The sequence below is a fragment of the Drosophila novamexicana genome, unplaced genomic scaffold (genome assembly GCF_003285875.2).
Source record: "Drosophila novamexicana strain 15010-1031.04,08,12 unplaced genomic scaffold, DnovRS2.1 tig00000072-arrow-arrow-pilon, whole genome shotgun sequence".
NCBI classification, from domain to species: Eukaryota; Metazoa; Arthropoda; class Insecta; order Diptera; family Drosophilidae; genus Drosophila; species Drosophila novamexicana.
Genome location: NW_020824771.1, coordinates 390955 through 405697, shown reverse-complemented (window position 1 = coordinate 405697; position 14743 = coordinate 390955). Strand labels below are relative to the sequence as shown.

Here is a 14743-nt window from a genome sequence, read left to right as displayed (position 1 = left end):
GCTGTTCGAGAGTAGGGTTGCTTTAAAAAAGAATATTTTGCAACACTACACGGAACAACAGTGCGGCTTTACCATTTTCCTTTTTTTGTAGGGTGACACTTTCAGAAACTATCGATAGCTTGATAGCTAGTATCGCGGGCTGTAAATATTATGAACAATGGGTATTTTTTAAAAGTAATATGGAATGACAACAGCAAAAACAGGTAATTATTAAATAATTACATGGGTAATAGGAAATTCGTCTTATGTCAATTGTACAATTACCAATCGATATTATTTAGAACAATGTCTTACCCTATCGATAGCTTCGCTGCACTTATCGCACATCTCTCCCATTTCGTCCGAGTCATCAACGCGTATAGTTTGTGTTTTGGTAAGTGAAGAGTAAAAATCTTAAAAAAATATGTGTAATCCTAATAGTTTTTGCATAAAAAACAAGAAATTTTAAGAAAGCAAACTTTGCTGTACCAAATGGTAATAAAATGTTTCCATATTTACAGTTCTTAAATTCATACGAGTCCCTAATACAATTACAAAATGGTTAGGGAGAACAAAGCAGCATGGAAGGCTCAGTACTTCATCAAAGTTGTGGTATGTTGTATTTTTAACTGTTTAAGAAATAAGATATTTAAGAATTCACTAACGAAATGAATTTAGGAACTGTTCGATGAGTTCCCAAAGTGCTTCATTGTGGGCGCCGACAATGTTGGCTCCAAGCAGATGCAGAACATCCGTACCAGCCTGCGTGGCCTCGCTGTGGTATTGATGGGCAAGAATACGATGATGCGCAAAGCCATTCGCGGACATTTGGAGAACAACCCGCAGTTGGAAAAACTGTTGCCGCACATCAAGGGAAATGTTGGATTTGTGTTCACCAAGGGCGATTTGGCTGAGGTTCGCGATAAACTGTTGGAATCGAAGGTGCGCGCTCCCGCACGTCCAGGCGCCATTGCACCTTTGCCCGTCATAATTCCGGCTCAGAATACTGGTCTGGGTCCAGAGAAGACTAGTTTCTTCCAGGCTCTCTCCATCCCAACCAAGATTTCCAAGGGTACAATTGAAATCATCAACGATGTGCCAATCTTGAAGCCCGGCGATAAAGTGGGCGCCTCTGAGGCCACTTTGCTGAACATGTTGAACATTTCGCCATTCTCGTATGGTCTGCTCGTGAGCCAGGTCTATGATTCGGGTTCAATCTTCTCTCCTGAGATCTTGGACATCAAGCCCGAGGATTTGCGCGCCAAGTTCCAGCAAGGCGTTGCCAATCTGGCTGCCGTCTGTTTGTCTGTTGGTTATCCAACGATTGCTTCGGCACCTCACAGCATTGCCAACGGCTTCAAGAACCTGTTGGCCATCGCTGCCACCACAGAGGTTGAGTTCAAGGAGGCCACCACCATCAAGGAGTACATCAAGGATCCCAGCAAGTTTGCTGCTGCTGCTGCCACTTCGGCACCAGCTGCTGCTGGCGGCGCTGCCGAAAAGAAGGAGGAGGCCAAGAAGGTCGAGTCCGAATCCGAGGAGGAGGATGATGACATGGGCTTTGGCCTTTTCGATTAAGCGCCACAAACTCCTGCAGTGGTCGCTCAGCTACAATTTCAATGTTTACATAGATTTTGGCCCAGCTGCCTATGCAAATTATTGTCGCGGTTTGACAAACTCAATGGCAAGTTGCATTTGCAGTGAGCATTCAATAACAACAATAAACATGTAAACTGGATATTTATCAATGTGTTTATATCTAGCTGAATACCAAAATGCGTCTGCAATAGGAACGAAAAATGTTTGTGTCAACTTTATACAACTTTTTTTACCCATTGTCTTCTTTTGGATGAGTGGAGCATCTACGTGTCCTGAAAGATACCTCCCATCTCTAGTTAATGGATAATTTTGTAAGGGACATCTTAAACGTGGCTCGTGTCAATAACAAAGTTTACAGTGCATGTTGCCAGCAACATTTTTGTTGGCAACAATGTTGCGCAGACAGTGCAGGCAGATACCGAAGGCATACATTAAGATCTCAATTGTACAAAACATCGTTAATATACTTGAAGACTGTCAAAACTTGGAGATAGGAGATAGGAGATAGGGATAAATTCGAGATAAGGATAAATTAAAAGAAAAATAATTGATCACCCTCATACGGAGTCGAACTCGCAACAATCTGTGACGGACAGGATTATCTGCCACCGTTTGAATTAAAATAGCAGCTCACACACACACGCACACACACGCACACACACGCACACACATCACATAATGCAATACAATTGAATTTCAATGTATGTGTGCACATGTATGCTGAGATTCTTGCAGCTACGTGGCCTGCCTATGCAACCGCACGTTTTGTTTAATAACTACTGCGTTTCTTAACGGAACTTGATGCAATTTTCCTCAATAGACATTGTGCTGTAGCATATTCGTATATTCGCAAGAAGACAAGAGCATAATGATTGTGGCTTAAATTGGTGAGTACTTTCACATTTATTCAGTTACTTAATTTATACGCAACCCGTATGGATGGGGATCACTTTAGCCTTAAAATGGCTGTTACTTGTACTTTTCTAAAGGGTATATGGTTAATTTGATGACTAGCTTTTAAAATCTAAGGGGAACATTTTACTATAAATCATATCAATATCTTGATATGCGACCTGAGGCCATGAGAATCGCATAGTAGGGTGGTATGGAAACATAAGTAAAGTGAAATTCTTAACACAATGGGTTTCTAAATTGTATTCTATACATTTCATATAGAGCATTTGGACTTCTGCTGTGCCTATTCTAAGTTTCACTCCTTGTTGCATGTTGCAGTCTTTAAGTTTTACTTTTTTTTGTGCCGCCAGCCATTTTATTGCCCTCTTCAAATGGCCAAAAGGCTGCGTGTGCAATTCACGTAACGTTGCGACGTCTGCTGCATTGTCTGCCACCCCATATATTTACAAAGTAATTACTTGTGATAAAATGAATTTCACAAGATGAGAAAAGTTTAAAGTTTTCGCTTGCTCTGCTGCTGCTGCTGCTGCTGCAGCCGCTGGGGCTGCGACGCCTTTTGCGATTTCTTTGCGTCGACGTCGACGTCGACGACGCTCATAAAAATTCAATTTGTCTTGACAAAATACGCAAGAAATTAAGAATGTGCCAAGTAGCAGCAAAAGAAACTTTATTTCCCTTTTATTTATTTTTATATATTTTTTTTCTTTCGCTCTCCTACTTTTTCTGAGGCGAAAATGAGTTACGCGGCTGGCGCGTGAAAATGAAAATGCCACGCCCCCCAACCAACAGAAGCCCCGGGCAAAGTTAAACACTGCATAACTAGCCGAGACCGAGAGCCCAGTTACTATGGATAAATAAATCCATTTACCCCAGCTCACCTACAGCTGAGCGCGTGAGTTGGTCACGCGATGAGTCGATGGACGATAGTTTCTAGTTTAATGACGGGCGCTATGATCAGCTTAACTGTTATTAATTAAAAATAGAGCATCACTGTTAAGTAACATTAGCTGCAATTAGAAATTCTAAGAGCCAGGTTCTCTTCAAAAAGTTCAGATTTGGTGCGATGCATGATATTTTTGCTAAACTTAAATAGAGCTAAACAAAATATTTGATTTACGCAAATGTTGTACACAAAAACAACAATTTTCTGTAATATATGTAGTTGTTTTCCAATTTAAATATGTTGTATTTTGCGCTGGAATCGATCAGTGCCTTTTGGGAAGAAGGTATAGTTACAAGTGTGTAGCTTTGATGATAATATTCTGAAGTATCTTGTGAAGATTTATGTTTGCAACAGTTATAGAAAAAATATAGGTTTCGATTCAGGTCTAGTTACTAGTTTCATGGTCAATAGGCAATTTATAATCCGGGCTTAAATCAAAGCCGGTTTGTCGCTCTCTAAAATATTTTCGACAAACTACTTTCCTTTAAAATTAGTTTGGCTAATATTTATATATCACGTGCCCATCACTAGGTTGGAGTTCCCATTTGGTTTGTCATAAATTAATAAAGGCATTGCATAATTTTAGGCGCCGCTGGCGGCAAATACACAAAAATTAACATAAATTGTGGGGTGGCTTGCCAACCACGCCCCCCCACCAGCCGGACGCCCACGCCAACCGTGCTCTGTCTAGCATACCGTCACTGACATTCGAAATCAAAATGCGATTGGCAAAATGATTTGCTTCAATTTTTGTGATGCGCATAACAAATGAAGTTTGGACATTTGGACAATTGATTGGGACGCCACGAAACGGACGAACAAACAGCAACCAGATTTCAGAGTCAGGGTCTAGAGACCCATATAGACAATATTCGATAACAGACACGCACACACACACTCACACACACACACACACACACAGACACTGCCACACATTGGCTGTCATGCACAACAAAATGTGGAACAGTCGTCAGATTTGAGTTTTGGACTCCCAGTCTCCTCCACACTACTTGTCTCGGTTTTTGGCTATCAATACGCACAGATAGATAGATTTGTATGCATATTTTTGCTTTGGCATTTCGTTTGTGTGCTAAACATGTGAATGCCATCGATATAACGTTGATGGCTGCTGTCATGCATGTTTGTCCCCCCCAGCTGAGATTTGTTTTACCAAAAGATTCGTGCACAACCCTTGCCTACAATGGACACAGAATGGACACTGTCCAACGATCCAAATGGCTTAAGCTTCCAAAAAGGAAATGCCAAAAAAATGATTATTTTTACAAAATGTACCCCAATAAAATTAACTAATTAATATATATATATATATAATCGCATCTTGCGTATTTGGAGACAGTTGAGCTGATATTGTTTTTAAAAATATTGAATTTCTCTTTTTAAGTGATCGTCTTACCAGCCTTGTCTTGTGTTATTTTGTCAATATAGGATCATTTCCCAGAAACTCGATAATTTCATAAGGTAACACACAAAACTCATCCCCTTCTAATCTCGTGCTTCTTATAATAGGCGCGTGGAAATAAATTCACAGCAATTGCTTTTTAGAGTTTTTGGGGCGAAGCGCGAGGGCGATAACTGCTGTTACATGAAAGGGGTGTGTGCGTGTGAGTATGTGTGTGCGTGTGTGTGTGTGTGTGTGTCTGTTTGGGGATAGGGCAGAGAATGTGTCTGTGGGTGTGCCTGAGCAGGGGCTTGTGATTTATGTGGGCTCTCCTGTTCTCGTTTGGCTGCTGTTGGCAACTCAAAACATATGCATAGATAAATTATACGCGGTAAGCGCCCACAAGCCCCAAAATGTTGACAACAACAACAACAACAACAACAACCAACACAGGAAAGTGGGAGAGCAAATATTTTGATGTGACGAAACTAAATTGGGCGTGGCAAGGTGAACATCACATGCTAACCAGCAGCACAGAAATTGCTTACCATATTTTTATACCCTGCTAAAGGGTATTATTATTTTGTTATGACATGCGTGACGCAGAGCGCGAGACATCTGCGACGCCAGACAGTATAATCAGATGCATCGGAAGACTATATCAATTTATATAGCTGCCAGAGTAAAGTTCTACGATGAAAAACTCAGGTTTTGTGTTTTATTTTCTTCCGGCCTATTTAGGTCATTCAACTCAATCTTATAACAAATCATATATCACAAGAGTTTTCCCTCTAATTTTCTTTAATCAATAACGGACCCTTATATATCTATATAAAGAGTTTATCTTAAAATGAGCTTTTCTATGGAAAGCTTATGTGTTTTTCAAGACCCGGATGCTGAGGTTTACTATTTTCCTCATATATCTCAAATCGCCTTAGCCATATATCAAAAAGAGTATTTAATCCTCGACGTGTCGAGCACAGCCGTACTTCTTTGTTTTATGCATATACATCTATACACATATGTATATTTTTTTTGTTTTGTTTTTCGCCCGCATTCAAATATATTGGTTGTCAGTCAGTTAGAAAATAGATTTTCAGTTATCATTGAAAGGTGCAGCAGCTGCTAGCGAAAGTTCTGCTGTCCAATTCCCGAGCTCCCCGACATCCACATCCACAACCAACTCTGGCCAACAACGGCAGCTCCATCAATTGTTACTATCTCCCTCTCCCGCCCTCTCTCGCCCCTCGCATCCAGCTGAAGTTGAGCTTTTGTTTTGCATTTTGCAAGTTTTATTTTCTGTTGCTCCTTTCGGAACGTTTTGCTACATGGTGTGAGGCGTTCCATGGGGTCAGGTTGAAGTGGATGAAATGCAGAGTTAACCAGTTTCAGTTGCTGCATTGAACTTAATCAAAGTTTTAGTCGAGTTTCGTATGCAAATGCACATTTTTTTGGCGGCGTCCTGCAAAATTGATTAATTAAACCCAGAACAGAGTTTGCAGTTAATATGATTTTTAGTGATTTAGAGCTTTATTGTATTATTTCGCAAAAATTGATCATTTGAAAGCTGGCAATAATACGGGCATTTTAGACCTGTTTTCTGAGATATATAGATAGATATATATAATTATAGGAGCGTGGTCAGATATATAACTTATTAGATTTCTAACTCTTTTAATCAAAGCGTAAAAGCATGCAAGACTTACATACCAACATAGATACATACATACGAATGTCTAAATACATGCATATAATTATACATACAAGCATACATATTTGTATACATGCATACATGCATACATGCACACATGCATACATGCATACATGCATACATGCATACATGCACACATGCATACACATAAATACATAAATGGATATGTACAAACATACATGCATATATACATACATATAGACATACATACAAACATACATACATACATACATATATACAGACTTATATACCAACATACATACGCATGTAAAATAACGCATGATACAATAAGACTTTATTAAAGCACGAAAGGCTGCAAAGATTACTTGAAATCATAAGAATCGCAAAGCACGGCGATACTAAAATAAAAATGTTTTTAAATTTGCAGCGAGAGGTTAACTTAGTCTTAGTCTTAGTAGCACATATATACATACAAGCATACACATATTGAACATACATATATACGCTAGTCTTCTAGTGAGTACTTGATCGGATGAATATAAACGATATCCATAAGTTTTCCAAATTATCAGATCGAATTTTTCTGCCTTAGGAAGCAATTACATCACATAGGGTAGCTATGCAAGGAGTTCGGGATAAAACGTTTTATATAGACGGATTTTACAGTATTTGTTCTTATTGCGCCTACTCGAATAACTTTTCTATTTTCTTTTGCAATGTTGTTTTATGGGAAAATGGTTTTGTTTTTAACTGCGCTCACTTAAATCATATTTCAATCAGATAGCTCGTCAAGGACTTGCGCAGGTTTGAAGCGTGCTTGCTAATCCTATTAAAATCGCATCGCTTTAATTAGAGACTAGAGAGTCTTGGCCATATTTTGTTGGCTCGCAACGTGAGAGACTGTAACGGCAACAATAAACGACAACATTTACGGCGTACGATGATTGCAAGGCAAACGAGCAATTAAAAAGGCCGTGCGCCAGCTGCCGAGCAGCGTGCAGCAACCCAGATGCGACCCCGGCCCAAGGTTGGGACCGGGTAAGCCTTAACCCCGACGTACGTGGCAAAACCTTCGCTGCGCAGCGAAAGAGTGAGCAAGCGAGTCGTGTATCCTTGAGGCATTTTTACAGCTTTCTTGCGCAGCAAGAGAATTTACGTTAGGTATTTGAAATATGCACGTAATATTGCAAAATTTTAAGCGTATATCTTTGCATAATTAACTGAGAAAATACTTAACGCACACAGACACCGGAGCATTGAAGCAAGGTCTTCGCCTCGCAGGCATTTTTACCGCAGCACCGAAACGCATGCAGCAGAAAAAGTAAAATGAAAGGCGCACAAAACTTTGCAATGATACTTTTCGGTACCCATCCAACGAGCCAAGCCCAACCGCCGCCCAACCGCCGCCCAACCGCCGCCCACTCTCAGGTTGTGTGGAATTTTTAATCTGCTGAAGCGGCAACCAAACAACCACCGCACCGGTAGAAACCCACACCACCACACTTTCCGGCCATGTATCTTTCTTTACTGCAGGGCTTTGCATCTTTGCGCTTTGCTTAAATATTTTAATTTTTATTGGCCAAAGTTTGCCAACTGTCGCCTGCCTGTGCGGTTCCAGTTAGGCTGTCACCTGATAAAGCTGTTCAAAATGTATTTTATATTTTGCTGCCAAGGTCTGCGGCAATTCCATTCAACAGCTCAGGCAATCAGCAAGAGCTTTTGATAAGCACATTTGTGCGGCGCGACTTGCCGCGAAAATAAGCGCCAAATGACAGAAAGCTCATCGACTTAATAAACAGGTGCATATTACTTAAGATTTGAAATATCTGCTATCGACACAAGGCTGAACCGGTTCGAGGGAGCAATTTCAATTAAACCAGTTACCCAAATACGAAGTTCCAAGTCAGAAACATAATCAAGTCATATTTTTGATTCAAAACAGAACTGAACCTAAGAAAGGGTGCTGGTTCAAACCGTGAAATAACGATAACATACTTTACGGGCTGGTAATCCTGCTGAAAAACGAGCCAAATAATAGATTAAAAAGGGGTTATTTTCGACTGAATGAGTAAAAAAACTATATTAGAGCGTTTTATTATGTTAAAAGTAAGTTCCGTAGTTGGCAAGCTTTGGTATATTTAAGACTCTTGGCACCTAAGTTTCCACAACTATGAACACATCGAGCTTCTCTTCTGGAACTTAACTAAATGCCAATTAAGTAGAACGAAAAACCATGCACTTTCTTAATGCTAAGCTCGAATTAAGCTCAGCGTTGCCGCTGAAACTGGCTAATATGCATTTCTTGATGTTGCCAAGGTAATTGAATGGGTGGCCAAACAGCGTGACCCCACTTGACCACAAACGCTGGCGCTGGGGCAAATTGCTGGCCATAAAATCCCCTGAACTGTGGATGGGCTAAGCTCAGCTAACTCGCACTAATAGCCATAATCATAAGCCATAATGACTGTTGCTGCTGCTGAGACTATAGCTCATATTGCATGGATAGAATGGGCCAGAACCGACCGTTGCCGGCACCAATGTGCGTATGCGTAATATCCAGCCAAAGTGGAAACTTTGTGAATGACACCGAAACCGAGACTAGATTCTACGTGTATGCGAGTGTGTGTGTGTGTGTATGTGTGTGTGTGCTAGTGTTTGCAGTGTCATTTGCATAAAAGTAAAGTTCACCCACTCGACGGCAGCGGAAAATTTGAATGCAACCTGCAAACTTTTGCCAAATTTAAATTATAAATAAGCTGCCGGCCCCACTCGCCTGACTGCCTGACTGTCTCGATGTTGGCTTGGGTCGGGGCGGGCTCTAAACAAAACCTCATATGCATCGAAACGTAACGGCAAAAAGGATTTTAAGTGAAGTTGAAGTTGACTACACGACCGCACGCCACCGCAACCCTTAACCTGCACCCCAGCCCACTTTCTCCCGCTACCTCTCTCACATTCTATCTCCCTAGAGACCACTTACATTGCAGCAGCAAAGTTTCTAGTTTGGTTCCGTCTCTTCAGGGCGGAGCAGACCTCCAAAAAACTAACATTGAGAAAATAAGCACAAAGTGAAAACTACACGCGCATATTCCAATTCCGCCTCACCAGACAAAGTGCAAAGCGTTGTGCGTGTGTCTTTCGGTGGTTGCGGAGGCCACCACCAGACATCACCACCGAACATCGCCAGACCACTCGCATCGCAGCGTCAAAGAGCACGCGCCTCTGCCGGGCACCGCAGCGCAAGTTTAAATGTCATGTAAAATGTTTCCACTTACACAAATTAATGTGTAGAATTTAATTTCGTCGCAGCAATAAGATAAGCAAACATGCTTTCTGTTGCAAATGGGGTACATCCCAACTTGCACTCGGCTCTGCGCATAACTATTTTAACACCACGAACATTAATAAATAAATGCGTCCCAACTTGGTTAGCGCTGTGTGTGTTAAATGAAAGTGTAAATTGGTTTTAAATTGAGGCAACTCTTTACACATTTTCTTTATTTAGCAAATAAATCCCAAAATTAAAATCTGTTGTTTAAGGTGTTACGTTTTTATACCCTGAATCTACTCAAAATGAAATAGGGTATAACTGTTTTGTGCAAGCACAACAATAATCGGCCAGGTTTTTTTGCATGACAGATAGGGTATATTAAGAGGCTAAGCCTAACATGCGTAAGGTGTTAATGTGGCTGAACAAGCGAGAAGCCTGCCTATATTAGCCTGTGTGTCGGTTGATTTGGAGCTCTACAGCTTCCAGTTTCAGCTCTCGGTGAAGCGCCGATCTGCGCACGCTCCAATCACTATCTGAAGAGTCTGGACTCTTTTTCCAGTGCGAGATCCATTTCTGGATTCCGTAGCACCCGGATATGACTCTCTTCTGAAAATGTTTGACCCGTTTTCGCTTCAACATAGCCATTCTCCAGACCTGGAGTCCTTATTATTATTAAAAGCTGTAGACTTTAAATTTTAAATAAATGTTATCGTGTATCACATGCACTGCAGATTCATATTTTTTTTTATATAAATAAAGCTTATTGTTTCTATAATATCATAACAGTAAATATCGATGTGTAGGCATGTTTTTTTATACATAACTCGAGAATTATATGAACTAGATACATTTTAATTGGTATAAAGGTTATCGTATAGTATGTGTAGGTCAGAAATACTTCACTTTTAAAAGAAAGAAGTGTAGTTTTTTGTAATACCTGAAAATTGTTGTTATTCAAACCTATTTCGAAGACAAGTTTACACCACAAAGAAAAAGTTTGCACATATTAATAAAAATAGCATCCCACACATTGCTTATTTACATTTCCAAAGATTAAAGAAAGTTTTTGTACAACTAAGAGCTGTTCTATAAGTGTGTAGGATATTTCTATAGTACTTCAATAATATAGTCACAGCACCAGGAAACTAGACTAAAATACAGCACAGGCAAAGCAAAGTGCTCAAATTCATCACTTTAGACAACGGACGGCTTCAGTAACCAGTTTTCGACTCAAACTCACAAACAAAAGTCCCTTCTACAAATTTTTGGCTAAATGAAGCGAACTCTTCGAACTCGCTTTTGGTAAAAGGGGTAAATGGAGATGTGCGGATGTGCTGGGTGAAGGGCAAGGGTGGGGAGAGGGCGGGGGACCAGCTCTATATGTGATACGCTTGAGAGACTTTTAGCTTCATTGCTTGATTTGTTTAAATGCCTTTGCTGTGTTTGGTTTATGGTTGTGTCATTGGGCAATGGCTTTTTATTCCGAATAACAGCGGGAGTGTGGGTGCCTCTTGGGGGCTAAAGGGAGAGCTTAGTGCTTAACTTGTCTAAAAATCTTGTTTGTCAGCTTGTGCATGTGTTTAATGAAAAGTTTTTGGCATTGCTGGCTGCATTTGTTGATGGCCCCATAGATACAAAAGTTATTTGCCATAGCTAAACCAACTTGCAACGCATGAAAATGTCCCCCCCAACCCCCAAGAACCAACCCCTAAGCAAATTTTCACTGTGTGTAAATGTCAGCATATGCATATAATAATAAAAGCAAATATGGCCAAAAGTCTTTAGCTCAGCATATTTGCTGCTCTTTGCCACTGTGTTTCAGATACATTTGTATCTGAATATTTGGCGCATACATCACACATAAATAAATACATGACTCAAATTAATTAATTTCTTTGCTAAGTAATCACATGATTAACATGCTGTTGATACATGTTGAGTGGCATGAAGAAGAGGGGGGGGGGGGGGGGTCGTAGTTCATGATCCTTTGCCCATCTTTGACTTGAATTCAACCAATTAACCCCTTGAATGAAAGTTGCTTTTTGAGCTAAAAGTATTTGCAAGTTTGACGAACTGTTTGCGTTTACTCTGTACTCGGCTAAGCTGAAGGGTATAATATTTTCTCTAAAATAATGAGCACAGAAAGGTTACATTTAATATCGAATAAGTTTATTATATTTATGCGTATTTATTCATCGAAAGTAAAGTTTGCTAGAAAATTGGCAAATTGTTAAATCCTTAAGCCTAACAATTTTATAAAAAATATGATTCGGCTCAGGTTTACGTACTAGTCGGGCTTATATCATTAATCAGGTTTAAGGTTCTTTTCATGGCATATAAAGCTTTAAAAAATTGGACTCGAACTGGTCTACCCCTTATCCAAATACTAGCCAGGGACCTGAGCCCCGAGCTTTGTTACTGAGCTACCCAAATGGTCCTTAGATAGCTCATTAAACAAGAACTGCACAAAAATAATCACTGTTTAGTTGTTGGGGTATTTTTCAACAACTGTTGTTTAGTTTTTGTTAATTAAGCTATGTAGGTATTGAAAATATTTACAGGATATATGATATATAGAAATTTCTTGCTGTATTTCTGTTCTCCGTTGTTTGTTTACCCGTAGAAAACTGTGCGCATTTCAGTTCATATTTTTCACAAGCAAATTACATGCGCAGCAAAAACAAGAGCAGCTTAGTCTCTGCTAAGGTGTAGTGGAAATGCAAGGGGGAGGGGCGGGGGAGAGGGAGGGAGATTGGTGGGCTGCACATTTTGGGCTGAGTTGTGAAATGCTTACGAAACTTGTAACAAATACAAAAGTCAATGGCGCTGCAAAAGAAGTTTTTGCCTGGCAGCGCACACGGTAAATCTTGCAAGCTAAAACTTTCGACTTGCTTAAATAAACTCAACAAACACACACAGAGGGAGAGAGAGAGATATATAGATAGTGAGAGAGAGAGATAGAGATACACGTACACACACTCTCAGATATAGTCAAGCGCATGTAGACAGACACATGCTCAGATACAGATACTCAAATGCGATTCTATAAGCTGCTTTTCTCATGCACATACATACATGAGGAGTCCACGGTCCTTCGGTCTCTTCAGCTCCAACTCCTGCACGGAATGTTTCCGATTGTCCTTCCTCCCAATTCGCATTTTCAGCAATTTGATTACAAGGCACAGTGGCACAAGGCGCTTTACAAAACTTCTTTATTTATTTAAATTTCATGTATGTACTTATAATATTAATATAATACAACAAACCTCTATCAATAGTCTGCTGTGATACCTACATAATCTTATATATGCTGTAAGAGTAATCGGTAATAATCGAAAAATAGAGTTTTTGTATGACTTCCATTTAATATCTTTTGCCTTGTTTATCGACAGATTCTTTCTGTAGAGGGTATTATAATTTTGCCATGATATGTGTAAGGCATAGAAGGAGTCAACTCCGATCCCATAAAGTATATATATTCGTGATCAGAATCAATATCAACAGTTGATGCAGCCATGTCCGACTGTCCGACTGTCCGTCTTCTTTTTATTCTTTTGGTACCAGGCGGATCAGACTACTATATATTATAGATGTCAAAGCAAAGATCGGTCGAAAAGAAGGTTCTTATATGGCAAAATATTCTCTTTTCCAAGATATTTTCAACAAACTCAGTATATAGTGTTCAATCTTTGGCATGCAGAATAAATTCCATTTTCTTATAATATGTATTTATTTTAATACATTTAAATTAATATTAATATTCGAGAGCTTTACACTTTATATTGTATATTCTTAATGTGTAACTTTTTTAATTGAGACTTTTCGATCGCAATAATCGAGTTTCCACTGTACTGTTAAGACTTATGTTTGGCAGGCGGGCACTCCTTTCTTCCTTTATCGTAAGCTGCTTATCTGCGAAATGTTCGTTCATTAGTTGGCCATTTTAATGGGACTCGTACCACAGTGCACTTATTTAGTTGCTAGTTTGGTTTGCCATGTTTGTTGCGCCTTGCAAGCGACCTTGGCAACAACAGCAACTGGCAACTAGCCGAAATCAAACCCAAAAAGCCAAAAGAGCTCTCAGCCGAGAGCTAGAAGCTGCATGCTCAGCATTTTCCGTATCTGTTCTTGTCTGAGTTTGAGTCGAGTTCGGTTCGAGTTGCTTCCGTACTTTGAGGATATTTGTCTGCTGAATTAATTGGAATTAGTCGCGACATGCTTATCCCAAAGTCTAAAATAAACAATAAAATGGATACCTATTCAAATAGGGCGCGCAAACAGAAGCACACAGCGGAAGCGAAGAGCATAAGGGGCAGGGTGAGAGAGATTCATAGACTCAGTGCGAGATGGCAGCAAAGTCAGCACGTCATGCAAAAGGACAAGGCGGAGTTGTCGAGGGGGTCTGGCAAAAACAATGCAAAGTTTTAATGAATTTTGGTTTAAGTTTTCAGCGGGTAGTGCGCCCTTTGCGATTTCCTGTAAAATGTATTTTAAACGAGTAACGGAAATTGCATTATTTCAATTACAAATTCGTTAGTCATCGCTCGTCGTCTCGGCTGAGATTCGAGCAGACAGCAAACGCCGCAGGCAATTAGTCGTGTCAAAGCTTTCATTATTGTTTTGTCATATTTGCTTTGTGAGTGTGCCAGTGTGTGTGTGTGTGTGTCTGTGTGTGTCAGCCACACTCTAAAGTCTTAATTAATGTATAAATATGTACTCGTCTGCTTCGAGCAGAATATGTATATGTGTGTTGGTGTGTTGGTATATAGGAAAACAGAATAGATTTTATATTTAATTAGTGCAAACTGTGCAAAACTTGGCCTGACACGATGTCGCCAATTGTTGTGGCAACAAAGCCAAACAAATGAACTGGAAGTGGAACTTTTGCCTCAACAACTCGGCCCAACAACAATGGCAACAACAACAGCTGTGTGCACCGCGGGGCGACATGGCAAAAACGCCTCA

At 40.0% G+C, this 14743-nt stretch overlaps 1 protein-coding gene across 1 annotated transcript; it reads left to right on the top strand.

Annotated features, from left to right (window-relative positions):
- The first annotated feature begins 303 nt into the window (after window positions 1-303).
- Window positions 304-1719, top strand: LOC115771450 (60S acidic ribosomal protein P0). Its single transcript, XM_030717164.1, has 3 exons — window positions 304-373; window positions 501-591; window positions 658-1719. The coding sequence occupies exons 2-3, from the start codon at window positions 538-540 to the stop codon at window positions 1555-1557; spliced, it is 954 nt and encodes a 317-aa protein (XP_030573024.1). The 5' UTR covers window positions 304-373; window positions 501-537; the 3' UTR covers window positions 1558-1719.
- The last annotated feature ends 13024 nt before the right edge of the window (window positions 1720-14743 follow it).

Coding starts and splice junctions, on each gene's coding strand:
- LOC115771450 (XM_030717164.1), top strand. CDS start 538: ATGGTTAGGGAGAACAAAGCAGCATGGAAGGCTCAGTACTTCATCAAA. Junction 592..657: donor AGTACTTCATCAAAGTTGTG/GTATGTTGTATT, acceptor AAATGAATTTAG/GAACTGTTCGATGAGTTCCC.